This window comes from Spermophilus citellus, assembly GCF_964194105.1.
Source record: "Spermophilus citellus genome assembly, chromosome: 6".
NCBI classification, from domain to species: Eukaryota; Metazoa; Chordata; class Mammalia; order Rodentia; family Sciuridae; genus Spermophilus; species Spermophilus citellus.
Window position 1 is genome coordinate 163,417,218 of NC_138187.1, and position 27,509 is coordinate 163,444,726.

General features: G+C 54.9%; 1 protein-coding gene across 2 annotated transcripts in view; it reads left to right on the top strand.

The window, feature by feature from the left end:
* The window catches only part of CD247 (CD247 molecule), a 63,417-nt gene extending 43,969 nt beyond the window's left edge, over positions 1–19,448 (top strand). Inside the window, exons 2-8 of one of the 2 annotated variants that reach the window (XM_081297302.1) lie at positions 12,887–12,990; positions 13,993–14,049; positions 14,604–14,684; positions 15,866–15,904; positions 16,696–16,752; positions 17,482–17,517; positions 18,519–19,448. In XM_081297302.1, coding sequence (XP_081153428.1) covers positions 12,887–12,990; positions 13,993–14,049; positions 14,604–14,684; positions 15,866–15,904; positions 16,696–16,752; positions 17,482–17,517; positions 18,519–18,584 — 440 coding nt within the window. In that variant the 3' untranslated portion in view covers positions 18,585–19,448. The remainder of the gene's footprint in view (positions 1–12,886; positions 12,991–13,992; positions 14,050–14,603; positions 14,685–15,865; positions 15,905–16,695; positions 16,753–17,481; positions 17,518–18,518) is intronic. The other variant, XM_081297303.1, reaches the window with a different exon arrangement.
* The last annotated feature ends 8,061 nt before the right edge of the window (positions 19,449–27,509 follow it).

Below are 27,509 nucleotides of genomic sequence, written 5' to 3' on the forward strand. Positions count from 1 at the left end.
TGTGTGGGCACGCTGGCGTCTGTAATGTAGAGCAATTTAGATATTCATTGACCTAAAGTGCAAATAGGGGTTGGGGGTTGGCAGGAGGGAGACTAATGCAATGTATAAACATGCACTGTGATTATTTTTTCTTATTTCAAAATTATATGTTCGTACATGTCGTGAAACTTGGGAAATAAGGGAAGGCATGAAGAAAAATTAAATCGCCCTTCATTCCACAAACCAGGGCTGAAGCCGGCGTTAGCATTTAGCTGCACTTTTTCTTCCGTCTGCTCCTCTAGCTGGCCACAGGGAAACCTAGATTTAGAACGGGATGGAATGGGCAGGTGCAGCAGGGGCCCTCGGCCACCTCACCTGGCGGTGCAGGTGAGCCTCCTGAAGACCCAGGTTTGGCAGTCACAGAGGGCGGGCGGTGACAGGCCAGGGCTCCAGGGCGGCGCCCACAGGGAGGGCGTGGGACTGGGCGTGACCCTCCCAGCGGTGGCCCCCGGCCGCCCACGTGCTGCGTCCCGAGCGGCAGCGCGAGCGGGCGTCACAGGCGAGCGCTGCCCCGCGTGGGCTGGGCCCCGGGGCTGCCGAGCACACAGCGCCCCGGGAAGCCGCCTGGCGCAGCCCGGCCCAGCGCCCAGCCGCAGGTGCGCCCCGCCCGGGCCTGCGCTGCGCTGCGCGGCGACCGCGGGGATGGCGGGAGCCAGGTCCCTCCTACACCGTGCGGTCGCCGGCCGAGGACTTCAGAGGCTCACCCACACCCTCCCCCCCAGACACAGGCGCTAGCCCCGCTCCCATTCCCTCTTGTCAGGTGTTTGGGGGAACTTGGAAGGGATTCTTCAAAACAGAAAGACGGAGGTGGCCCCTCTGGGTTCAGCCACCACCCCCACCCCCACCCCCGGGCCAGAACCCAGGGAAACTGCACTGCCTTCCTCCTGTCCTCCTCCATTTGTTACACCCTCATGCTCACCCGCTGCTGCCGCTAGCTAGGGACTGAGGACCAAAATGAATTGTGGGGTTCTCAGTTTTTAGGAGGGACAGACCGGGAATCAAATAATGAGTGGGAAATGTGCAAGAACAGCAGGGTGAGAAGTCGGAGATAATATCAGACTTATTTTTAAAGTAGAACATTAGCTGGAGGCTAGCTCAGTGGTAGAGCGGAGCAAGGTCCTGGGCTCGGTCCTCAGCACCCAAACCCTGCGGTGACTAAGTGCTCAGACCCAGTGCTGCTGTTCAGCTCCTGTTCAGGAGCACTCCACATGGAAGGCGTAGAGCACAGGTGCCCCAAAGCCTGGAAACACGGAGGAGATGGGAGTCACTTCTACCCTTTTACAAGATTGACAGTGGGATCCATTTCTTACATTTAGAAGTTCTTTGCCTGAAAAGTATCTGAAGGTTGAGGGAAAACATACTGAATATATCATTTGAAAATGCATCTTTTTGTCGAGGTTGGGTCTTTTGCTGTTTTATCATCATCATCATCATCATCTCATCATCTATTTACTTATTTATAAGATGGGGTCTTACTGGTTGCCCAGGCTGGTCTAGAACTCCTGGGCTCAAGAGATCCTTCCACCTCAGCCGCCTTAGTAGCTGGAACTGCAGGCCCATGACCATGCCCCCAGGCTGCGATAGCCTTCTGTTTAACAATCAATTTATCCCCCCCCCCCCATTCCTGACTTTTAACTCACTCTGGAATAGAAACAGTAACCCACTGAAGGACATTGGTTCTGCCTGAAGGTAGCACAGAAGTTTGCCCAGAGGAGGTGACATTTGAGCTGACCCTTGAGAGAGAAGTAGAAGTTTGTCAAGTGAAGATCTTAATGTCTCATTGGAAGCAGCTGGTTGGCCCACCCAGGGCAGGGCAGCTCCTTTCAGGTGAGCCCAGGGCTGTTCTGTTCAGGTATCAGAAGGAACTCCTGGAGGGGAGCATTCTCCCCCGACCAGGGCCCAGGCCTGAGTCAAACGCAAGGCAGGGGTCTGCTCACAGCTTGGGCCTGACAGAGGAGAAGGAACAGCCTCACCTGCCTTCCTCTCTGTCCACCACCCAAGCCCGTGCCAGGCCCAGCCAAGGGCTCGGGAATCTGTGGTGGCTGCTCATTAGGAAACCATAAGTACTGGGCACATTTCTGTAGTTGTTCCCAGCTACTGGGAGGCTGAGGCAGGACTGAAAGTTCAAGGCTAGCCTGGACCACCTAAGAGTGACCCTGTCTCAAAATAAAATTAATAAAAGGCTGGTATGTAGCTCAGTGGTGCCCTCCTGGCTTCAATCCCCAGTTCAGGAGCTGGGGTTGGGGCACCCTTATTTTGGAGGCAGAGAAGCTAAGGGTGAAAAACTTTCCTAAGGTCACACTGGGTGATAGGTTTTGCGGTGGTCCTCACAAAAATAAGAAACTGCAAAAGAGTAAAACAAAAAACCCTCAAATCTCTTCTCACTCATAGGCCCTTCGAAATGTAAGGGGCAAAATTTCATTTTACTTTTTCGATCAATCTCTCAATCCTTCAAACAGTTATGAATTACTAAGTCCGGGTGTTACCTAAAACTGCGCTTCACTCTGGCGATGGAAACAAAAGAACTTGAAACCCTGGGCTTGCCCTGAGCAGCCCGCAGGTGCGTGGAACAGGGAAGAATCCACACCTCAGAACAGCTGAGCACTCTTTGCACCTGAAAACATGGACTCCATTGGTTCGGAGTGGACTGAGTGGACTGCTGTCTGGAAGGTCCTGGGCCAGGGAAGCTGAGGAGGGCTGGGCGGGGGGGGGGGGCGGGAGGCAGTACCAGGTGGAGCGCTCGATCCCACTGCCCCCACCTGGGCTTCACCAGGCACAAGGCCCTCCGTCCAGGCTTGGTGGGTAATTTTGCCCTTCTCCATCCAGATAAAACCGTGGGGTAGGGGCAGGACTCCACTCCATTTTGCCTGTGACATTTCTTTGTTCTTTTCTCCTTTGCTGTCATTCTGGCCTTGGGAAATTGGCCTGTTCTCTTCAGTCAGTGAACTGTGCAAGGGGGGCATGGAGCGTGCTGCGGACTGCCCAGGCATCCCCCCCCTCATTCCCACAGGGCCCGGGGCGTCCACTAAACCTGCCCAGAGCAGCTGGCGGCTCTGTACCAGGAGCAAAATCATGCCAAGATGGAGATGATGCTGATGCTGGCGACCCCCACCCAGGCTCTGGCCCATAGGCTGAGAGCACAGCTGATTCAGAATCTCCCAAGACACACGTGGAGTGAGGTCTTTCAGGACAGGCACTGCGCCCTCCCAGCTGTCCTCAAAGTTTAGCCAGGTGTGAAGAAAGCGGGGCTGGAAGAAGAACAATCAATTCTAGGACTGTCTCCATTACAATGTGTATTTTATTTTCCTTTTCATTCTTTTTTTGTGATGCTGGGGATCACATGCTGGACAAAAGCTCTACCATTGACCTACATCCTACATCCTCAGCCCATTAATATATTTTAAACCAAGTAGCTCTTTAGTACGCTGTGTTAGGATGCCATGATGTCCATCCACCCTGACACCTCGAATCATGGAGAATGAGCCCAAGATGGCCCTACAGTGCAAAGTCACAGCTCACTTGGGTGTTGATAGAAAAAGGAGCCTGCAAGTGGCTCTAGTCCCTGTGGGATTGCAGTGTGTCTCTGGGAGAGCTTTGTGCTTTCCTTTCTGACACAGAGTCTCAAGCTGCTCAGGGCGATGGAGGGACTCAGCAGACTGCTCAGGACCCTGAGGAAAGAGGAAATAAGATGAAGCTTGGACAGTCTGCAGCAGACTCCAGGCCCCCTTGCAAGGCCTGGCCACAAATGTTCAGTTGGAGCTGGACACAGTAATAGAATGTTCTGGACCAACCCAGAGCAGAGGGTCCAGGAAAAGTAGTACACATGAGAATACCTGCTTTAGAAGGCAGGGCCCTGGGCCTTCTGCCAAGACTCGGATTCAGCAGCTTTAGGAATTCTGATTCAGGACAAACTCTGGAGCACTGCTCAGGACGTGGGCTCTGCGATGAGCCAAGGGGAACAGAGAACCCCCCCATTTGCCATTTGCTCTGGAACTAGCTCAACCACCTTTTCCTGTCTTTCTAAAATTTGCAAAATCCTCCGTGTCTGTAGCTACAACAAGTCGCGGCATGCGATCTGGTTAGCTCAAGTCGGAGAAGCCAGGAAAGGCTGACCACGGCCATTGCCTGGTGTCCTCCCCCACAGCGGCCTCACTTCTGCAGTCAGGTGGGAGACCACAGTTCAGCCAGGTGCACCAGCTTACAGTCCTAACTCCAGCAGAAAAGGTCCCTGAGGGGAGATAAAACTCCGGGCTCTCCCTTGCTGGGTATGGGCTGGTGCGCGCCGGGCTGAGAAAGGAAAGGCAGGTCTGACGACATCTGGAGTCCCCCTGTGTGAGAACGGAGACCCCTGGTGCTTCCTGCCCGCGCTCCGACGCGGGAGGATGCAGGGGCGGGGAGAGGCCCAGCGGGGCCGGTTTACTCTGCGGCCTTCAGAGGAGGCCTGGCCTCTCCCCGACTGGCTGTGCCCGCAGAGTGCGCGCGTGGGCTGCTGTGCTGGGGGAGCCGGCCGTCCGGGTCACTCCCCCCAGGGGACCCGCGCTGCAGCCTCACCCTAACCGGGGGCGGCACAGTCGGCGAGGGACCGCAGTGGGGGCGGGCGCCCGAGTGCGCCAGCGGCTTGGCTCGGATGCGAGATCGCCGGCGATAACCCGCGGGGACGGCAGCGCCGACAGGAAACCTCGAGCTGGCGACCGTCGGCCGCCAGGCCCTGCTCCCGGGACGCAAGTGGCCGCGGGCTGCGGTGGGCTGGACTGACGGCCGTGCGTGCCCCGCCGGGGAAGGAGCCGGCCCTCCCTCCAGGTCCAGTGAACAGTGTCTCCCGAGGCGTTGTGTCCTTTGGGGAAGCGCGGGGCAGTGGACAGGGCTCCTCCTCTGCCTCGCCACGCCCAATGGGCCACTGGAGGCCCAGACGGTTCCCCGCCCGGAGGGCACAGACGCCTGGCCCCCTCCGGCCCCCCGTCTTGCTGAGGGGAGGGACCGGTGTGCCTTGTGGACCTGGACCGCCCCACCCGCCCGGCCCCTCTGCTCACCTAGCGAGGGTGGAGGGGGCTTGCAGGGGATAGTAACACAGAACGAGCACAGTAACCAGCACGCTATGGGCCCGGCAACTGTGGTCTGAGTGCAGCATAAACGTAATCCTACTCTACAAACACCATCACAAACACTTTCCGTACAGCTAGGGTGCATCCAAACCTGGCAAATCACCAACAGAAAGGTCCCAAGCCAGCCCTCCCAGAGGGGCGGCTTGCAGTCCTAGCACTGGAGGCTGAGGCGGGAAGATCCCTTGAGCCCTGGAGAAGGAGACCAGCCCAGCCAACAGAGGCAGGCCCCATCTAAAAAACCCAGAAAACAAAAAGTCAGAAACACACCCAGCCTCAGCCAGGTTCAGAGACCTTTGCTAGACTGACCCTATGTCTGACCCTACTTCTGCATTGCCAGAACAGTGGTGTTCACGCCTTCCTTGATCCAAGAGGTCACATAGCTGGGGATTATATTAAAATACAACCACTGTCATAGAGTTTCACACAGCACAAACCGTGCAAAGTGAAAGACATGAAAGATTTCTCCCAAACACTCTTCATCTGGCTTCTCTGCAGAGGTAGCTGAGGGTGATCTGTGAACCCTTAGCCCTCCAGACAAACATATATTTAACACATTTTCAGCAGCACGAGATACAATGTTGTAGGACCACCACTGTCCATTTCCCCCCTCCATCTTCCATTACCCCAAACCCAAACTCCATCCAGAGACACTCTTATGAATATAGAAACATACATATGTAACCTACATAATATTCATTTTTTATATACAAATATTATACATACCATTTTAAATCTTGCTTTGTTAATTTTTAACATAATTGTCTTGGAAATCTGTTCATAGTAGCACATATAGAGCTATTTGTTGTATGTGTGTGTGATTGCTGTATAAATATACCAAAACTTATCTGGGCAAGGTGGTGCACACTTGTAATCTCAGCAGTTTAGGAGTCTGAGGCAGGATTACAAGACTCAGTCTCAGCAAACAAAAGGTGTGGGAAAGCAGCTACGTGGTGAAGCACTCTGGTTCAGTACCCAGTGCCAAATAAATAAATAAACAAAAACGTACCAGATTCCCAGTTAGTGAACTTTTAAGTTAGTTTTTTGTTCTTCTATAGATGAAGATAAAACAAACATTTTTGTACATATAGCTTTATATACTGTGAGGGTTTGTCTGTAAAATAAATTCTCAAAGAAATGGCAAAATCCTTCCTGGAATTTTGACATAAAGGGGCTTGGTCTGGAGCAGGCTCTTTCTCTTCTTTTTTTCTGTATGTTTTTTTTTTCCTTGCAGCGCTGGGTGTTGAAACTAGGGAGGCCTTACCACTGAGCTGCATTCCCACCCCTTTTTACAACTTTTTATTTTGAGTCAGGGTCTTGCTAAGTTGCTGAGGCTGGCCTCGAACTTTCCATCCAGCTTAAGCCTCCCCAGTTGCTGGGGTCACCACGCCCAGACGGTGGATTTCTTTTAAACGCTGCTAATGTTCAAGAGCATAATGTGAGGGTCGTGTGCTTGAGAGAAAGAACAAAGGCCTGGTGAGCCTGGCCCTCATCTCTTCTCTGCCACGCACCTACCCTGGGCCTGCAGGGGAGTCACTTTGCCCTACTGACCTTTGGTCTCTTTATCTGCAAAGTGGAGCAAATAAGATCTGCCAGTTACCTCACTCAAGTGTCATTATGATCAAATGACATAAGAAATATCAAAGGATTTTCCAACCAAGTGTGTGGAGCAAATGTTGTGAAGGGTATAATTGTTAGACTGGGAGACCTGGAGCCCGAGCTGGCGTCAGAATTCCCTCTCTGTACACGTTGCTTTATGCTTGTGTGTATATATTCCCAAGGTGTTTTTAGGACAGTTTTTTTTTTTTTTTGCTTTTGAATGATTACAAATCATAAACAGCAAATTTGAAAAGGCAACGTGGTATCATGTTGGTCGTGGTTGTGTTTGAACAGGAAATTATGGGTGATTTTGATTTCTCTCTCTACTTTTTTTCTTCAGAATGAGTTGGTTTACTTGAAAATAAAAAGAAAGATGATCACATAAAAATTAGAAGTATTGCACAGAACATAACAACCTTAATGGAAATAAAAATATAAGAAGGGAAATACCCACCCATAGTCCTGTTACCCCTAAGGTACCAAACAGCCTCTTTCTTCCCTCCTACCTTGGAATCTTTGACTGTGAGCACATTGAATTTGTAGGTGGTTGTGACCAGATGATCCACTGCACAATAAAGCAAGACTACCCGAAATCTGAGGAGGGGTGGGACTGTCGGGCCAGTTACAGCAGGAGTGACGTGCTCTGCAGGCTGACGGGGTCCTGGCGGCCCAGCCTCCAAGGGCATTGGCAGTGTGTGCCCCGGCCTTACATCTGCAGCCAGCTCCCTAGGCCGCTCAGCACACTGGCCCCCGAAGAAGGAAGGCCAGTGGTAGAGGCAGGATGTTGCCTGCTGTGCAGCTGAGCCCCGAGGAGGAAGGACCCCCACAGCCTGTGGGGCTCCAGTCCGCAGCCCTGAGGGACGTGTATCATCTACGGGCAGTGCCACATGGTGGCTTGGAACACAGAGTATGGCTCCAGGTAACGGGGTCCAACCCCAGCTCCTGACCTTAGGCATGTTATTGTCTGGCCTAGTCTCCCCAGTGGTCAGGAAGGAATCACTGTGACGCGTGAATGGGAGAACTCACGCGTGATTTCCGGCACAGGACCCCTTCGGCGTGTGATTGTCATCGTCACTCTGTTTGTCTGGCCTGTAGCTTGGCCACTGCTGTGAAAGTTGCTCAGGGAGGGGGGCAACGCCAGAGGGGAAGGTCTGGGTGCCCTGTGACACAGTGGGCTGGTGTCACACCCAGCAGCCTGCCCAGCACAGGCACCCCTAGAGCTGCTGCCACCGCTTCCTGAGGACATATGACTTCCTGTTTTCTAAATTCTTAGCCTGCAGTGTCATTGTCAGTTCGTCTGAGGCTGGGAGTGGGGTTGAGCAGTAGTGGGACCCGGGCTCAAAGCTGGCGGTGCAAAGTAAGGAAGGTCAGAGGCTTGGAAGGTGGCCCTTCCGACCTCAGTTGTAGCCTCCTGTGATCAATACTGGTGACATTAGTTCCTGTGCACTGAGCACTCACCAGGGCCAAGTCCACCCCACTGGAGGGCCGCCCGCCCTGGGAAGGAGCCAGGGTTTCTCTGGGTCACGTGGTAGATGAGCCAGGTCTTGTCCTCACCTGCGGCGCCTAAGTGCTTCTGTTGAAGTGCAGAAGAACTGGACGTGAGCAGGCCGGGAAAGGCTGCCATGTAGAATGGCCTACTCTGCATAATTTGTGCTTCTGGAGACAGAACTGGAACCAAAGTGACTTTCTTACACTCTGAAAATTAGAGCTCTCCATCTTCGTGGGTGGGAAGTGAGTAGCTCCCCATCACCAGAGCTGTTCAAGCAGAGGCGAGAGGTGCAGCTCAGGGAAATCCCTGGGGACACACAGGAGAGAAGAAGAACTTTGCATCGGGTGCCCTCCAGAGCTTTCCCGCTGTGCAACCTTTTGGCCTTAACAAGATCTGTCTGAGTGTGCAGCCAGATCACGGGAGGGCAAAGCCTGCTGTAGGCCATGCAGGGTGCGTCCTGCCACGAGGGCATCATTTGGTGAGGCCGGGATTCTCAGCACGCCCACGCTGCCGAGGCCTCCTGTGCACCCAGCCCTCCCTCCACAGTCACCAGCAACTGGGTGCTCACACCCCTGAAAGGCAGGTGTTCCCATCGCCAACCAAGGAGCCTGGCAGCTTCCACCCCAACTCTGGCTGGAAGGGGTGGCAGATGGAGGCCTGCTGGTTCCTGCTGTTTGCACCAGCAGAGCCTCCAGGGTGGCCAGAGGGCCCTGGAGCCAGTGCCCTGCCTGCGCCTGTCGTCCCAGCTCCTCGGGGAGAGGCTGAAGCAGGCGTTGGCAAGCTCCAGCTCAGCCCGGCAGCAGAGGAAGATGCTGCCAGAGATGGCAGGTGTCCCCACACCTGGTCTCACCTGCTCTCTGTCTCTGCCTTGGGATGCCCTTGTCAAACTGCTTCTGTGGACGGGAACTGGTGCTGGAAGGGCTAAGGGAGCTGCCCCTGGATGCTAGTCAGAGTCGAACCCAGTGTGCTGCGTCTTCCCGACCGAGGGCTGCGTCCTTTCTCCTCCTCCAGGGCAGCGACAGGCCAGTGAAAAGGTGGCAGCAAGGGTACCAAACTCACCCGCCAGGCTGCCAGAGGGGCCTCGCGGCCTGAGCCTGCCGCGGCTGTCGGGCAGACAGCAAGGCTGTGCCTCCAGAGGCAGGGAGGCCTGGAAGGAGGGGAACAGGCTCTGCCTGGGGCTGAGAAGCAAGGGGTCACGTGCCCTGAGGTGGCATCCTGGGGGGCAGCCCGCTGCTGGGGGGCAGCCTGCATGTGTGGCCTTGAGGGCTGAGCTGACAGCCCCACCCAGACTCGGGACACCATTGTTGGTGCAGAGGAGCTGGAAGCCATCGTTGACAGGTTGCCTGCTGGTGCCTTCTTATTCAGCGCTCACCACAGTCTGACGGTAGACGCGTGGCCCTCCATTTTGCAGATGAAGAAACTGAGGCCCAGCGTGAGGTGACTTTCCAAGACCATGCAGTTAACAGGTGGCAGGGGAGGTACCAGGGTCTCCCTGTCCCTGGTCTGGGGCTCCTCAGCCTCAACAGCCCCTGGCACAGAGTTGATGCCCCCGAATCATCTGATTCTGTAGTTGAATTGGGTCCCGGCCTCCCCGCACAGCACAGGGCCGGAGGATGGGGAGCCTGCCGGGGAGGGGTGTGCCGTCCATGTCCTTCTCCTCCCCAAGCAACGGGGCAGCATCCCACGTGCCCTGGCTGGAAGATTCTGCTGCTCCCTGAGCAGGAAGGAAACCTGTCGCAGTGGCTCATCTCCAGGAAGACGGCCAATCCCCTGCCCCCACTGGGCTGCGTCCACACCACACAAACACTGCACCTATCTGTTCTAAATTCACGTCCAGTGATCCTCTGTTCTGCGTTTCTCTCAGCCCTTCCACCCCGTAAATCGCCACCAGCGTCTCCTCTCCAGCCCAGAAGGCAACCCCCCCCCCCCCCGGCTGTGGGGACCATGACTGGGGCCTAGGGTCTCTGAGCCCTCAGGGCCTCGCCGAGGGTCAGCGCAAGTGTTGTGGGATGCACCCAGTGGTCCTGGTGCGCCTGGCCAAGGAGGGACGCAAGTCCTGCTACGTCCTGGAGTGCTCTGTGGGCTGCAGGTGTTGCCCAGGAGACGTGCCAGCACAGCCCGAGCTGGGCACCCCGGGGTCACCACCCACAGGCTGTGTTCTTGCCCGAGAGGATTCTGGCAAGACCCCAGCTTTGCGAAAGAACGGCAAAAAGTGTTAGAAGAGAGGACGACGGAGAAGGGGACAATCTCAAGGGAGGGTGGGTCCTCTCAGAGAGGAGGGGGCACACCCCCTGCCCTCCAGTTTTATTGGGAGGGTCACAGGAAAGTTTCCAGAGAGTCCCATCCAGGTCCACCTCTTGACTTCTGTTTGTTTTGGTGCTGGGGAGTGGACCAGGGGTGCTCAACCACTGAGCCACACCCCAGCCCTTTTTTATATTTTATTTAGAGACAGGGTCTCACTGAGTTTTTTAGGGCCTCCACAAAGTTGCCGAGGCTGGCAATCCTCCTGCCTCAGCCTCCCAAGCTGTCGGGATTTACAGGTGTGTGCCACTGCGCCCGGCTACCTCTTGACTTTTTAATCTTTATTTTTTAGTTGTAGGTGGACATAATACCTTTATTTTTTTTTAATGTGGTGCTGAGGATTGAACCCAGTGCCTGGCCCATGCTAGGCCAGCTCTCTACCTCTGAGCGCCAGCCCCAGCCCCCTACCTCTTGACTTTTGACAGTAGGATTGTCTCAGACTTCCTAGTCCCCACTGTGCATGGTAAAGGGTCACTTTGGCCCATGCTGAGCAATTCTAATGGGAAGTCGTTCTCACAGATTTTGTGGTTGGAGGAATTATTCTTATATCCCTGATTTCTGGAATGTGTGAGGGTTGCAGAGGTGAGGTAGCTGGTGGGGGACCTTCTGGGCCTGCACTTCTGTAGACAGCGGGAAGTTTGCTGAGGAGCATAGTGTCCGGTTTAGCCAGGGGGCTGCAGGTGAACTGCTTTTTAAAAGAAAGGGCTGTGGGGGCGGTACAGTGGGCCAGTCCCCGCCCTCCTGACTCTTGTTCCTTCCCCGACAAGAGCCAGTCGCAGAAGGTGGGTCGGGTGGGGTTGCAGGAGGGGGTAGTGCCAGCACTGGCAGGCCTGCAGGGTACTGGCTCCAGCAAAGGCCGGCGCAGGACCACACTGTACGGTCAAGGAGAGACAGCAGTGAGCAGGGCTGTCTGGGCCTGGGGTGGTGAGGCAGACCTGGGTGGTGGGCCCTGGTTGGTGGCAGGAGCTGGAGGAAGTTGACAAAAAGATCAGCTGGCTGGGGCCAGGAGGGGTCTTGAATCAGGGTGGGCACCAGAGGCTGTGGACAGAGGTGTTGAGGGTGGTGGGGATGGGGACAGAGGGGCAGCCTAGTCCCAGCTCCACGGCTTGTGGGGGGAGCCAAAGGGTGGCTGGCAGGGAGGGTCCTCCCTGTGAGCTCTCTCCTGAGCTCTGGCGCCTGGTGCCGCTTGGAGGATCTGAGGAAGACCACACCATGGCGGTGAGCGCTGGCCGTGCACTCACTGAAGGAATGTGGCAGTTCCCATGCTCTTAACAGAAGGCAGCCGAGGGGGCAACCTGCCCAAGTCACCCAGCTAGTAAGGCTGCGGCTCCTCAGGACCTTGTCCACTCCCTGTGCCCGCTTGAGCCCTCGGCGGCCACCAGAGGGCGCCTGCGTCCAGAGAGGCCACCTGGCTGGGGTGGAGGGAGGGGGACCAGCTGCTGCGTCCAGCCCAGAAGCTGCGTCCCCTCCCTAACGGTGCCAGAATCTTTTAAATAAAAATGTAAGCCGCACATTTACTGGACCATGTCCCTGCCCTTTGTACCCGAGTACCAGCTCAGGGTGCACTGAGGGCAGTGTGAGAAGGTCAGTAGGGCAGCAGGAGCCGGGCACCCTTGGAAACTTGGAGTGGAGAGGCTGAACAGAGGACTGCCCAGCTAAAATGGCAGGGTGCGTGACGTTCAGCTGTGGCAGGATTTTAGGGAGGAGGAGGGAGAGGAGCAGCATGGGCAGTGTGGGCAACGGCACAGAGGTGTGTCTAGGGGGCCAGGACTGGTGGACAGGGAGTTCAGGCCCCAGAGGGAGGGGGTAGGAAGTTCAGGCCCCCTTGGGGCCTGGGGGTAGGAAGCCAAGCACCAGAGCCACCACCGGGGTGGAGAGTCCTGGCAGTGAGGAAGCTGGGAGTCAGGAGGGTAGAGCTGACCCTGGTTCTCATCGTCCTGACGTCACCTGACCACTGAGTCTCTGAGCTCACCCTTCCCAGGCCCCAGAGTCCTGCTCTCTCCTGTGGGTGGCCTTGGGAGCCACATACCCTAGTCATCCAGATGGGGGCATCCGACTGAGGCTTCCTGAGTTCACGGCTCCTGTCGGGCTCACTTGCAGCTGGGGCTGGGCTCCCAGGGCACAAGCCCTGTGGTGGACAGCTTCCCGGTTCTGGGTGCCTGCCCCATCTCCCCAGGCTCTGGGGCTCCTGCAGGTATCACGCGGCCACTGTGGCAGCAAGCTGCTCCAGGAGCTGGCTGAGGTGGGATGGCAGGGCGGGGTCTACGTCCTTGTCATGGTTTCTTTGGCCACTGGGCACTCTGGGTGGTGGGACGTGTTCTTGTTATCCTGGGCCTGGCTGACCAGGGTCTCTTGGCAGAGGCACAGAGCTTTGGCCTGCTGGATCCTAAACTCTGCTACCTGCTGGATGGAATCCTCTTTATCTACGGTGTCATCGTCACTGCCCTGTTCCTGAGAGCGAAGGTGGGTACCCAGGGCTCTGGAGAGGGTGCAGAGAGGCCTTGGTCTTAGTTTTAGGCTTGGTGGTACCTGGGGCTTGGTTCCCACAGCAGAGCAAGGCCAGACCCAAGTGCATACTTGGGGCTGAGCCTGATGGGGGTGGGGGAGCTGGTGCTGCACCAGTGCCTGAATGGCAGCGTCCCCTGCAGGGGCCACTGCTGGAGAGCAAGGGGCTTATGCACAGGTGTCATGGTCAGGAGGTGGAGGACCCATAGCCTCTTCCCAAGTCCTGCTGCCAGCTGCCAACTGAGGCCATGTCAGCTTCTCTAGAAACCTCAGTTGGCTCAGAACCCTCATTTCACCATGGGCTGGTGAATTTCTTAGAGACCCCAAATTTCTTAGAGGGGCTGGACCTGGTGTGGACAGAGGGTGGAGGTTACTGTCTGTCATCACTCCAGTGCCCTCTAACCTATTTCCCCCTTGGAATTTGTGCTCTGACATAAGATTTTACTTAAAAAGACTCTTTTCTTCTACTGTTTTTTTTTTTTTTTTAAATTTGGAAAGGGGCCCTGGCTGATCTCCAAGTTTCTTTCCAGTGCCCTGACTCTAATGCCTCGAAGTTCCTCCACTGAGGTGGCCTGGCCTGGAGAAAGAGCCAAGTTGTGCTAAACTTGGGGCAGATGCTCCAAGTGCTGGAGCCCAAGGCGGAGGCTTCCTGCTCAGGTGCTGCAGGGTTAAGGTAGAGGGCTAGGGTAGGGGAAGGACAAAAGCCCTGGCCCAGGGGGCGAGAAGGAACTTGTGCAGTCACAACCACTGTGATTGTTCCGAGTCCCTGGAATGCCCACCCTGCACCTCTGTGGGCAAGGGCGACTGGCTGGGAGAAGAAACCTCAGATTCCGGGACAAAGTCACAGGCAGGCGCAGAAAGGGCAGCTGAGCTCGGGAGAGGGCTGCCGCCTCAGACCCCTGCAGGCAGCACAGGCAGGGCAGGGCCACCGTGAAGCCCTAACCCGCTGCTCTGTTGCAGTTTGGCAGGAGTGCAGACGTCGCCGCCTTGCAGCAGGGCTCAAACCAGCTCTACAATGTAAGTCCACTGGTCCACCTGTCTGTCTGTCACCTGCAGGCAAGTAGTTTGCCGTTTTCTGACCCATGAGACATGGCAGGGGTGCCGTGAGCATGTGATGCACGGTGTAGCCAAAGACGTAGCCAGCCTCCAGGGAGCCGCTCGGCCTTCAGCAATTCGCAAAGGCTAGAGGCTGCAGAGAATCCTCCCAGCAGAGGATGACAATCACATGTCCTTTTCAGTGGGACTTTGGTCCAACTGATGACCCTCTAGCAGCCTGGGCTTCCTTATTTGCTCATGGGAATGGTGTGACTTGTCCCATTTGATTGACCAGCATGTAGTAAGAAAAGCATCTGGTGACTCTGGGTCCCTCCCACGGTCATGGTAACAATTGTGCTTGAGAGGTTCTCTCAGGTGATGGTATCCAGATGGACCAGGTCCCACCACCTCCCTCACCCTGCTCCCTGTTCCCTTTCTTTGTGAACCACCACCAAGAAGCAAAGCAGGCTCCCCTGTCCCTCTGGCCCACCCTCCCCGGGTTCCTCTTCCCCATGTCTGACACCTTTTTATTTTAGGAGCTCAATCTAGGACGAAGAGAGGACTATGATGTCTTGGATAAGCATCGGGGCCGGGACCCCGAGATGGGAGGGAAGCAGGTAGGGAGCACCTCTGTGCCTGTGTGGAGGTGGGCTTGTGGGTGGGTCCCCTGCACCAGCACACATGGGGCTGGGGTGAGGTGGCAGCTGGCTGGCTGCCAGCTCTCGTCCCCCTCCTTGGCTCCTGAGCTCAGGAATACTTGTGGGCCTTGTGTCCAAGCGCCAGCTGCTGTCCTGGGAACTGCTCCTTGGCCACCTCGAGATGCACATGGGGCCACCACCTGCCCCCAGGAGGACAGACCTGACGAGAAGGTCCACACAGAAAGGGCTACGACCACTTAGCGAGGATTGTGGGTCTGAGTACCCTCCAGAGCCTCCTCAAAGCCAGGCTTCGGTGGCTTTGCCAACTCCACCCCTGGTGGCAAGCGGGACAGACAACAAGGCCAGAGCAGAGTCCTCTCAGGAGCAGGGCTTCCAACAGAGGCAGAAACTGCCCTGTGGCCCTTGATGTGTTGGGTCACACCTGCCATCAGCCCTTCTCTAGCCCCTCGGAGCCCTGCACTGGGTGTGCACTGCTAGAAGGAATGGGTAATAGGAGAGGCCACCAATTTCCTTGAACACTCCCATCCTCTCTCCTCCCCTTCCCTGGACTAGGAGGTCTGTGGGAAGGGGGAAAGGAGGGGCTGTTCTCTGCATGAAGAGAGGACCTGCAAATTGGGGCGGCCTCCACTATTTCTGTCCTCAGCCACAGTCTCACTTGAAAGCCTTCTTTATTTTTGGTACTGGGTTTTGAACCCAGGGATGCTTTACCAGCGAGCGACAGCCCCAGCCCTTTTTACTTTTTGAGATGAGGCTTCACTGAGTGGCTGAGGCTAGCCTTGAGCTTGCAATCCTCCCGCCTCAGCCTCCTGAGTTGTTGGGACTAGAGTGCGCCACCACCACACTGGGCACATAGAATGCTTTAGACACACATGAACTACTCTGGAGGTCAAACAGACTGTCAGCAGACACCCTGAGGCCACCCTGGGCAAGACAGGAGAAGTGTGTCTCCAAGTGCTGGCAACCGGGCGTGAGCCGCCTGGTGCAGCAGGGGCCTGAAGGTGGCCTCCCTGGGCTGTGGCGGGCAGGGAGGAGGGAGGCGGGTGGCAGATCTCGAAGGTGAAGTAGGTGGGGGCAGGGTGGGCTGTGGCTCGCTGGTGGCCTGAGCCTCCCCTCCTGATGTTCCCTCATTTCTTTCCTAGCAGAGGAGGAAGAATCCTCAGGACGGCGGCGTATACAACGTGAGTAGGGCAGGGGGAGGGCTGAGGGGCTCTCCTCCACAGGTGTCCCTCCCTGGGTCATGCACCTGGTTTCTGCTTGCAGCCTGCAGTGCCTCTACTGGAGGAAAGGTGTCGCCCCTGTCCCCTGCCCTTGCCTTGGCTGTGTTAGCCTGGAGCCCGCTGCTGGAGTTCCCAGGTCCACGGGCCTGCGGGGAGGAAGGCCTCCGGCAGGCCAAGCTGGGTGGGAGCCCCTCCTGGGCTGCGGCTCCTGGGGGCTGGCATTTTCCTGAGGGCTTTTTTTTTTTCTGTACTGAAGCTCACACCTCCCCATGCTGGGCAAGCACTGAGCACTGGGCTCCACCCCAGTCTTTTGGAGACTAGTCTTTGAACTGGCAATCCTGCTCAGCCTCCCCGAGTTGCTGGGACTACAAGTGTGTGGAGTGCTGCTTTTTATTGAAATATCCACCCCACCACCCTCGGAGCTTCCTGTCCTTGCTCTGCAGAAAGCCGATCCACAGCCCGTGTCATTGGCTGTGTAGAGACAACTTGCTCAAATAAATGATTAGGGACTTGGCGAGTCCTTTACTGTGTGCGGTGTCCCTGCTGTGGCCTACAACTCCACCAGGCAAAGAGCTACAGCTCGGAGCACATCCCCAGAGGCTGAGGAGTGGTGGGTGGTGGGTGGAGAGACGCTGGCTGCCTGAGGCTGGGGTGGGACGGTGCAACTCTGTCCCTGGGGAATCCGGAGGCTTTCTGGCGGCAGAGCCCACTCTCTCCTGCAGTAAATCAGTGCCTCCTGCCTTCTCCTCCAGGCACTGCAGAGAGAGAAGATGGCAGAGGCCTACAGTGAGATTGGGACGAAAGGAGAGGTGAGTGTGCTGCTGGACTCCTGAGGGGTTCCTCCAGGCATGCCTGCCACAGGATCCCTCTCCCGCCTGTTCCTCCGGAGACTCACAGAAGCCCATGTGGTTGCCCTCAGGGGCAATGTGACTCCAGGGCTCCCCAGGAGGACACTCCTAACTGGAAGCACTGAGGGCCCCAGGTGTGCCCACACGGTCACTGACTGGGACTGGGGTCTCAGGGCAGGATGGAAGCACAGGGGCCTTTGTTCAGAAGTGATCAAGGGTTTCAAAATGGACAGAGAGCATGCCCAGCCCCTCTGATGGGCGCTGTGTGTCCATGATGCCCACATGGCCAGCACCTCGCACTGGGGGTTCCATGAAGTCCCCACAGACCTGGTGAGGCTTGTGTGTGTGCCCAAGGCACGAGAGGGTAAATGGCTCACCCCAGGTCACGCAGTAAACAGGGAGTGGAGTTTTCCACGACTCCTCCGGAGCTCACGACCACTGTGCAGAGCCACTCCTGGTGAGCAGACAGCAGGCGAGATTTTCCAGAGCTGCAGGGGGCCATTTCCAAGCTGTGGGCAACAGGGCAGCCCCTGTGAGGGTCTGAGTGGGGCCTGACTTTACTCTGCAGGGCCCCTTCTCCCTGGGGCGGAGGGCGGGGTAGGTGTGAGCTTGGACAGTCACCTGACTTCCCAGAGGTGGGGCCTGAGCAAGAGCCCATGCTGACTCCACACACCCCTTCTCTCTCCACAGCGTCGGAGAGGCAAGGCACAAGACGGCCTGTACCAGGTGAGAGCCCAGCCTCCTTCCTGGGGGGCCAGACTGAGGCCCAGGGTTCGAGGCTAGTGGCACCAGTTCTCGCTAAGAGCAGGGCAGGCGCTCAGGAGCTCCTACAGGCCAGTGGCAACCCCACTGCCCTAAGCCCCTGCGCAGGGCTGGGACCCAGCCACTCCAGATTATGTGGCTCTAGCCAGGAAGCTGTGGGCACCCCATGCACAAGGCCACAGCAGACAGGAGGCCGCTGTCCAGAGGGCATGGGGCTCCCCAAAGGAACAGACAGCTGTGGGCACAGGCTCCTACACAAGTGACCCCTGACTGTCCACATCTGTGGCTGGGTCCTGGCAGAGGCCTTCTCTGCCTCCAGTCGGCCTTGGTCAGGGAGGATGGGCAGGAAGGTTGAAGAAAAGGAAGAGAAAGGGCAACTTCAAAAGGAAGATTGTTATTACAATGAGGTGCCTGGTTCTTGCAAATCAGTGCAGATGATTATGCAAACTGAGCATATTCAATCTACTTCTCTACCAGGGTCCCCAGGGGTCCAGTTTCTCCAGGCTTCCTGGTGCGGGCTTGCCACAGGACAGTGACATCAAAAGTGGCCTTGCTTGGCTTTGGGAAAAGGGAGGGGCCTTCCACCAGAGTGGGGTGGGGGCACCTTGAGTGTCAATTATTCCATGACTGGCAAACTCACTGTAGGGACAGCCACTCTCTCCCTAGGACTAGTCCTCAGGTACCAGAGCAGCAGACTCTCTGGAGCGAGCCTGGCCCTTTCCTGGCCCCTTCCTGAGACTGCAGCTCAGCATTGGAGGTGGGGGACTTCTTCCTCCTGATGACAGGAAGGGGCCTGGCCCAGGCACCTGCATGCAGCTTGGGGAGAGGTGAGCGCCCAGCTGGAGGGGAGCCTTCTCTCCAGCAGCGCCTCCAGCCAGGGGCCCACCTATGGCTCCTGGAGGCGGGGGCAAGGCATGGGGAGGTGGCTCCGGGTTCTGACCACTCTTCCCATTTGCTTTCACCAGGGCCTCAGTCCAGCCACCCAGGACACCTACAATGTTCTCCACATGCAGGCCCTGCCCCCTCGCTAACAGTGTGGGTCTCACCAGCCCCAGGCCTGACCTGCTGATGCCAACTGTAAGACAGGACGAGCTCTTTACCACCGCCTTCCCTCATACTTCTCAGCCACTGAAGTACTCCCCTCCACAAACAGGATGCTTCCCAGTTGTGACACTTGCTGATCTCCAATTCCAAGCCCTGGCACAAAGAACATGTCCCTGGGCTCCAAGGGAGTGCAGCCCACAGTCATGGGCAAGGCCCTGCCCTTAGGACTTCAGACTTGCTGGTGCCTGGAGAGTAGCCCTCTCCCTTGGCTCCATGTCTTACCCTGGGGTTGGGGACAATTCCCTCACAGCTGGGTTAGGTCTGCCTTGTGAAGTCCAGGGCAGGCCCCAGTGTCAGCACATGTCCTGTCTGTACTGCTGTCAGGAATCTGAGTGGCTTCGCTCCTGCTGTCAACCCCCCCCCCCTTTCAAGGTAAACTGTGCTTGGGCCACTCTGTGGAGGGCTGGGCAGAAGGGCCAGCCGGGCAGTCCTCCATCAGACATGCCTCTGCATCACCAAGCCGCATGCCAGGCCCTGTGGGGGGTGGAAAAACGTGCAAGGCTGTCCTTGTCCTCACAGGTTCACATCTTAGAGGGAAAATGAGTCGTGCACAATCTGGTTTAAAAATTAGGAAATGGAGTATGAACACGGACTGTCACTAAGATTATGAACAAAGCGTGGAAGTGAGTAGGGAGGAGTCCTTCCTGCCCTGCTCCCAGGCACCGTCCCTCAGCCTCCTGGGAATGGCAAGCCTGTCCTGGGGACTAAAGGACACGTGGCCGTGGGTGGCAAACCCTCTTTGCTCTGCTTGGTTTTAACTTATACTGGCTCGCTAAAGCCCATTTCATATAATAAATGCTTCAGTGAAACCGGTGCTGTCCCCTAAGCTCTGTTCAGCAGTCAATCTGTGATGGCGACGCAGTCGGTCACTGGGAAAGCAGTCACCCTTGCTCCGGGGGAACCGCCTATTCTGCCAGGAACATTCAGGTGGACATAGGTGCGCCAGCCCAGAGTGCTGCCATGGGGTCAGTGTGGGCCAAGCAGGGCACCTCAGGTAGTGGCCAAATCCACTCCTGAGAGAGCAGTGCCCAGTATAGGAGTGTTGGCCCAGTCTTGTGCCCCAGCCCAGAGAGGGCAACGGGCAAGGAGCCCTGCATCATCATGCCCAGCTCTGGAGGGCAGGAGACCCCCCCGCTGGAGGCCAGAAGTGGGTGATGCTGTGGGCAGAGGGTGCCCGGGAGTCAATAGTAGCACATGCCACCGCACTGAATGTCTCAGCCTACAGGGCTGCAGGTGGGTGGTGGGCAAGAGGTCTTCAGGTCAGTTTCCCTCTGGAAGGTGGCCCTGCCCATAGTGGCGGCTCTCTGTGAAGCCCCAACTTGTCGAGCCCACCTTAAACTTTGTGAGGTCACTCTGAAGCCAGAGCCTTGGCTTGGTCAAGAAGTCCAAAGCCACCTACCCCCTGAAAACCTGGGACTCCCACAGCACTCTGTACACTGCCAGGCACAGGGGACAGCCCAGAGAGAGGAGAACCTCCATGTGGGAGCAGCCTCGCAGGGGAATCCACTCCTGAGCCTCAAACGCTGAAGTCTGCTGCTTCTGTCTGTTGAAATGAGCAAGCCGTACCCAGGGCTGCGCTAACCTAACCTCATTTCAGGAGGAGCAGAGTTACACATAGGCTGTGGGACCTGCACTGACCCAGTTCTGTCAGACACGTCTGAGACGGTGGGTGGGAACCAGCAGTGCACTGGGGGGGCTGGCGCTGACTGCGTGGGGGACTGGACGGCTCCCAACAGCACAACTGCACAGAGCGCGGCTGGGAGAGGAGCAGACTGCCCACAGAGGAGAGTGGAGAGGGCAGAGCTCCTGGGAGAACGAGGCCCTGCAGGCAGAGCGAGCATGGCTGCCCCTGCCCTTCCTGAGGCCCAGCAGGCCATGACTGTTAAGACCCTGCCCTGTTCCTCGTGCTGGCACAGAGAGACACATCTCCCAGTCCAGGAAACAAGGAGCTGGGCCTGCATGAGGAGCCCAGAGTTTGTCAACTGGGGCAGCAGCGCGGAGGACACCTGCAGGGGCTGGCCATGCTGGTGTCTGGCCAGCTGTGGTGTGTGGGCTTCCTTCTGCCAGCGGCCCCGGGGGGTCTCGGTGAGCTGTAGTCACTTTTGTGAGTCAGAGTCGAGTCCTGACCATGTCTGTGCCTCAGTGACAGCCCCTCGCACTGCTGCTCACGCCCTCTCCAGGAGCCGTCAGAACAGACCTACCTTACGAAACGGGACGCGGGCTCAGGTCCATCCCTTCACTCTATTCCGTAGGATGTGACACAAGGTTTTCACATGCTGAAGTCTGTCTTATGTTGTCTTTACCAAGGAGAGAGTTTCTGTGAAGAACTTGAAATTATTTTAGGAAGACACTTTACAAACTCACACACAAGCTGTATGTGCGAGAAGGGAACCCAGTGCCTCCTCGCTTCGGACCTTCTGTAGGACAGTGGCCTCATCTTGAGATAGGCACTCTCTTCTTCTGCAAACTCACAAACGCAAGACGTCGACCTGGGGGATCTGACCCCACAGCTTTCTGACAAGATCAGGCTTTCTCTGGAAAATTCACCTTAGTTTCAACTTTCCTTCCTATGGAACCCTGCAGTGGCCCATGAAGACACAGTGCTGAGGGGTACAGTGAGCCAGAGGCAGCCGTGTGCGCTCCCTCACACAGGAGACCAGCCTCCCTCAGAGGACTCCGGGGAGACCAGATGCTCAGGGTCTGGCAAGATGTGCCCGACGGGTGTGCCAGCCAAAAATACATTCAGGGAAGTGGAGTTCAATCCAAGTTCTGCAGTCCCACCTGCACAGCAGGACGGGAGCTTTGAAGAGTCCCCTGTCACGATCATCAAGCAAGAGCCTGCATGTCTGATGACACAAAGCACTTGTGCTCAACACAGGGTCCCTTCTAGACCACCCTGAGGGCCTGGGGAGGGGAACTCAGTGCCACAGCTCCCCAGCGGTGTGCACAGGAGCTCGAGGGTAGGAGCAAAGCCAGTGTGAGTGGATGGAGACTCGGGCTCCCGAGAGCACCTGCTGTGAAATGCAGGCTGGAAGGGTTATATGAGTCATCTGCGAGAAGGTGGTGTGAAGGATCCAGAATACCAACACAGCAACCTCACAGAAACCATGTGAAAACACTTGAAAAATGGTTTAATGATGTTTTACAACAGAAATGAACTGTACAGTTACAGTAAGCTTAATATATATATATAAAAATTACAGCAGACAAATGCATCTACACAAAATCTACCAATTCATTCTGATTCACTGGCACCTGTGCAGTCTCTCCCAAGCCTTCAGCCCTGCGGGCAGCAGGAGGGGGTCACATAAAGGGCACTTTTGAAGAGACAGCACCTCTCACAGTCCCCACCACCTCCGCAGGCTTGGGAGGCTTCGGCTAGCTAGTTCCCCAGCAGGTAAAGTAGTTTTGTTTGAGGTTTCCAAAACCAGGAGACCTCTGTTTCCCAGGGGCACAGATAACAAGGTCCAGTGCTCCAAGTCATCAGCTGATTCTTACAAAATATTTCTACCCGAGGGGAAATGGCTACACAGGCGCTCTGGGGCAGTGAGGCTATACAATAGCCACCCAGACTGCAAAGTCATCTAAGGAGAAATGTAAAAGGACTCCCAGTAAACTACTTAGGAATTGTCACTGCCTCATTAAAGCTGCTGGACAATTTTGGAAAGAATCATTTACACCACATCTTAAGTTTCCACAAAGAAGAACTCAAACTCACATTTTAAAGTACATAAAACAAGAAGTTTTAGGAGGTCAGGGGACAATTCCCCTTGTACCCCTCCCTTGACAACAGTGGAAAAACACCCCTGAATCAGTAATTTAAAAAAGAACAAGAAAGAAAAGGAAGAAAAGGTGGGGGAGTTAAGATATTTGAAGACAGAGAAAAAGAAAGCATCTTTAGAAAAACACAATCACTGCTTCTTTAAAACAAAACAAAACCCAGTTGGGCACAGTCATCAGTGACGATGTGATCCAGATGACACTTGGTGGAGGACTATTACTGAATATTATGTACACTCACAACTTTTTCATTTTCTTTTTTATTATGAACACCTAGGCAGTGAAAACTGTTATGTTAATACATACACAGACACACCCAAAACATACAAAAATACTATTATTTCAAACTACTAAGAAGAGGACAGTTCAATTAGTTCCATGCTATGACTTTAAGAGCATTACACTGAAACAAACAAGAAGTTAAACGACATTTTTTTTTTTTAAATCCCAGAAATATACCAAAATATACATCTAAGCTTTGGAATTACTGAGGTTAGACTAATGCAAGTGCTGGGTAATCGTACTTAATACACAAGTCTAAGGTTCTGCAGGAAAGAAATTTTCTTTGGTATCTGCATCAGGCTAATATTATTAACATTTGGATTTTGCTTTGGGATAGAGCTTGTATGACCCTAGAACCAAATACCCCCCTCCCCCAATCAGCTGAGATTAAAAAGATCCATGTAAAAAGTTCCTTCATTTGCAACCCCCCAGGTTAAAAAGTCACAGGCATCGACCTAGCGCGAGAGGTTGTGAAGTACAATGCATAGTTGCACAGTGGTGCTGGGAGGGGAGACAAACCGCAATGGAGACAAGCGAAACGCCTGATGGGCGTCCTGCGGCCTCCGGCCACCCCAAGCAGCTCAGTGAAGGAGAGAGGAAAGCTCCGAGGCCCTGACGAAAGCCCTGCAGAGCGGACCACCGCGCGCCAGTGTCCCAACTTCCCCCACTCTGCGGGGCCTGTGGCCTGGCCAGCAGCGGCTCTGGCCCCCTAGTCCCTGTGCTAAGTCCCCCTGGTGGCCCTGCTTGCAGTCGGATGGAGTATGGTGTGACGGGGTTTGGGAAATCTGAAATGCCAATTGCTTCCTGGCATGCTCACAAGCTGGCAAGCGCCAAAGCCACCGAGACACACCTGAACGAAACCCCTGGCGTGGAAAACAGCTCCCCGCCCTTTAGAGTCCGAGGCCCCTGCCCGGCCCCACTGCGCCAAAGTGCCAGGACGTGGCGAACTGGCTGATGCTGAAGACTTACTTCCCTTTTCTTTGGTTTTTTTGTTTGTTTTGAGTTTATACAATCATTAAGAAATCTTTGGTTTTGGCTGGAAATTTAAAAACAAAACAAAACAAAACAAAGAAACCACCCTCCCCTGGCTTATAGCAGCAGTCTGAGGACCTGGCGAAGGGTTTCTTCAGCTTTACGGGTGGGAACTGGAGGCCAAGCACTACATTCAAAGAAAAGGTGAAAGGGCTGGGGATGCAGCTTCTGGAGAGCCCACTGAATATAAGATTGTCAAATAATAATAATAATAATATAATAATAATAATAAAAAACAACTTAAATATTTGGATTTTTTTTTTTTTTTGGTCATGTCAAAGGAAAAAAGTGAAATGTGTACACAGCAGTCCACTCCAAGGGACCTTTGGTGTCTTCCCTTCCACCTAGGTCTCAGGGGAAGGAGACGGCCTGGACCCCACCTGGGGAGAGGCAAGGACAGAAGTCAATGTGTGGCCAGAGTCAGAAATACTGGGTGGGGCGGGGCGCAGACAGCTGGCACCCTGAAGGCAGGTGGCAGGACAACCAGGTTATGAGACCTGGGAAGACCCTGGCAACAAAAGGAACCCTGGGCTGCGACCCGCCCCAGCTCACAGTAGCCTCTGAGCAGCGGCATTCAGGGGCTCCTAGGGTCCCACCCTAGCCACAGGTCCCACAATGCTATAGGCCAGAGTTCAGCGTTGCCGAAAGGGGAGGGTGGGTTGGGCAGCTCTGTGGGGCTGAGAGGAAGTTAAAGCAAGCCACTCAGTCACGAGTTAGCAATGAGGTATACAAGAGCTCCCACGCCAGGTGGGCAGAACTCTGTGCTCCTCACTCGCCTCTGTCACTGCTGTCCCATGCAGGCGGTGACCTGCAGGGTCAGAACCCTGGTGGACCCTCGCACGTGCCCAGGCTAGCAGAGCCAAGAGCTGGGAGAAGGCTCTTTCTACCCACCACCAACCTTCGAGGAGACACACTGGTTGCTGCAGAGTCCATGCCCTGTATCTGCGCAGCCTATGATTCCTCCCTCTTTCTCCCATTGTTTACAGTCTTAACCACCATCAGGCTGCACTTGTTGACTCTGCTCTTAGAAGTGGGCGCTTTCTGCAGACTCATGTGGGAATGGAACTGGAGGTGGGCACCCCCCACCGCCTGCAATGCAGTGTCCCTAGGTTGCCACCTGAGCCTCTCAAAGTGCTTTCCTGCCTCCCTTGCTCTTAGACTCCAGGATGGCTGGGGCTGGACGGGATTGGGCTCTGCTGTAAGAGATTCCGGTTTCAAGGAACTAAGGTTTCCAGATGTCTTGTTTTAAAACAGTACTGTCCCCAGCTGTCCGCCCGCAGACTTGGGGTACAATGGTGGAGAAGTCAAGAGCTGTTGCCAGTTTACAGAAGCAGCCTCCATCTGTTCTTGTGAGGTTGTGGCCAACTTACATACAACGATCCAGTGAACAGGGAAAACCCTGCAGCAGACCTCAACATTTTTACACTAAATTAGTTTGGGGGTCTTAACTATTGGCAGCATCCTGGGTTTGAACCAGAAGCCGACACTGGGCACATGGACAGACTCAGGGACACAGCAACAGTAAGCGTCTTCCTTCCATGCGGTCCTTATGCACACCTTGTCTTCCCACAGCTTTGTTTCAAGTGCTCTTACCTTCAATATCCCTATCACCTACTTAGAAACCTACCTAGCGCTTTTAAAAAAGTCACACATTATTAAGACTACCTTTACATAATGTCAGAACAATAAGATTATTAGGAAAGCTATTATGAGGTTCTGCACCCTGATCATTTTTGAGGGATGATTAAGAGAGCAACTATTCCTATTCCCTTCCCTCTCCCTTGCACGGGCCCTGTCTGGAGGACACTGAGACAGGACTACTCAGCTTCCCAGAACCATATATTTTAAAGACATCTGGGAACAAAACAGCTCTACAGGAGAAGGGAAGAGCTTTTGTTTCCTTTGTAATCCTGCTCTTGAAAATGCTGCTTCATAGGAGAGACAGGACAGACACCACATCTAAACAGTGTCTGAACCCAAACAAGCTCTAGAGTTCTATTTATGAGGATTAGATAAAGGGAAATAAAGAATTTACCCCATCTTTTGCCCTCCCCAAATTTCTCAGCAATTCCAAGACTATCACGGCCACATGGAGCAACCCCATCTTCACAGAGCCAGCAGAGGGACACAAAACCAATCTCTTTTTGAAAGGCAGAATAACCAGTAAGACTTTCAACAAATGGGTAGGAGGGAAGAAGGGGAAGAAGAGACAAGGTCAAACTTTTCTAAATTTCAGCTTTTTGGTCCTATTCTCTCTGCCTGTTTTGAAAACCAAAGGTAAGCAATGACACAGCAGTGTCTTTGGCCACAGAGCAAACCCCATGTAAGCTCTGTGAGAACGGATCACTTATTCAGATGGAAGCCTTTCTGGAGTGCTGCATCTGAACCCAGGGAGCCGGGAGTGTGGGCAGAAAGGACTCCCGATTCTCCTGACCACCACTGTTCCTCCTCTGCGCCCCCACTCGGAACAGAACCTCTCCATCCCACCAACCAACCGGTCCTTAAAGGCCGCACCTTGTCACAGGTGTGAGGAGCAGGCTGGTGGTCTTTCTTCTGTTTGTGTTTCTGGTCTAGACAGAACTATTCTTTGAGAAAAGGAAGTGAGGTCTTAAATGTTGGGCTGCTAGCACAACATTCAACAGCTTGACAGAGGCTGACACGAAGAACCACCTTAACTGTCCTAGGTCAGGGCCACTGCTCAATGCTCTCTCTCAATGAGCTGGTGTGCATCTTCCTCTGTCTCTACTTCTCCCCAAACACTCCGATGGCTACACTCGTCCTTTGCCTAAGTGTCTGCTATGTACAGAGGTAATGGTCATTAGGAGAGGCTGGCATGTTTGGGGGCATGGCAGCCATAGAAAAGCTGCAAATGCTCCCGTGGCAACTCGCACACACCACTGTGCCCTGCCCTGCCCTGCCCTGCCCTGCACACCAGACCTCAGAGGGCTGTAAATCCCAAGCCCAGTCCCAGGGACACCAGGCTTCCTTCGGCAGGACAGACTTAAGGAAACACACACAACAACATTTTCCTTCTAACATAATCATCTTCTCCCCCACCCCAACCCTCCCTAACCCTGTAAATTGTAACCTATAAACAGGATCCCAAATACATACAGCATCAATCATGTTTATCAATGATAATGAACATTAGTTCAACTAAATACTACAGCTAGAATTATTTCCACTATTTATAAAGTTTTTTATTTTATTTATTTGGTTTTTAGTTTAAACCAATTCTGCAACACGTAAGCTATGCTGAGGTATTTTATGAAGGTGCCAGAAGCCAGCGGTTACCCACAAGCATCAATCATCCTCACAGACTAAGGTACCACATTCACAGAGAAGGAGGGAGGGGAGGGAAGGAGACCCAGATGAGACAGCCACCTAAGAGTCCCACAAAGGCAAGGGCAGAAGAGTCCAATAAGTAACTGTGCCTCAAGAATAGGGAGGGCCATGGAAAGCGACAGCCGTTGGCCCAGAGAACCGGATGCAAACTGGACAACTCAAGAAACGTGTTCCCTGCCCTCCTGGTAGGACCCTTTCAAGTCCTGCTGCAAATTTCAAGGCTGTCCTGTTGAATCTCTCTGGAGTAAGAAAAGGACGGGCAGAACCGGCAAAGAACTCCAGTCAGCTGTCAGGGATGACCCTGCTGCCTTCTGTCCCCCACTGTGTGCACATCGCAGGTGCCACCCAGCCTGCACACAGCTCATCTCAGTTATTTTCAGAGGAATGCCAAGGGACTTTTTTTTCCCCCCTTC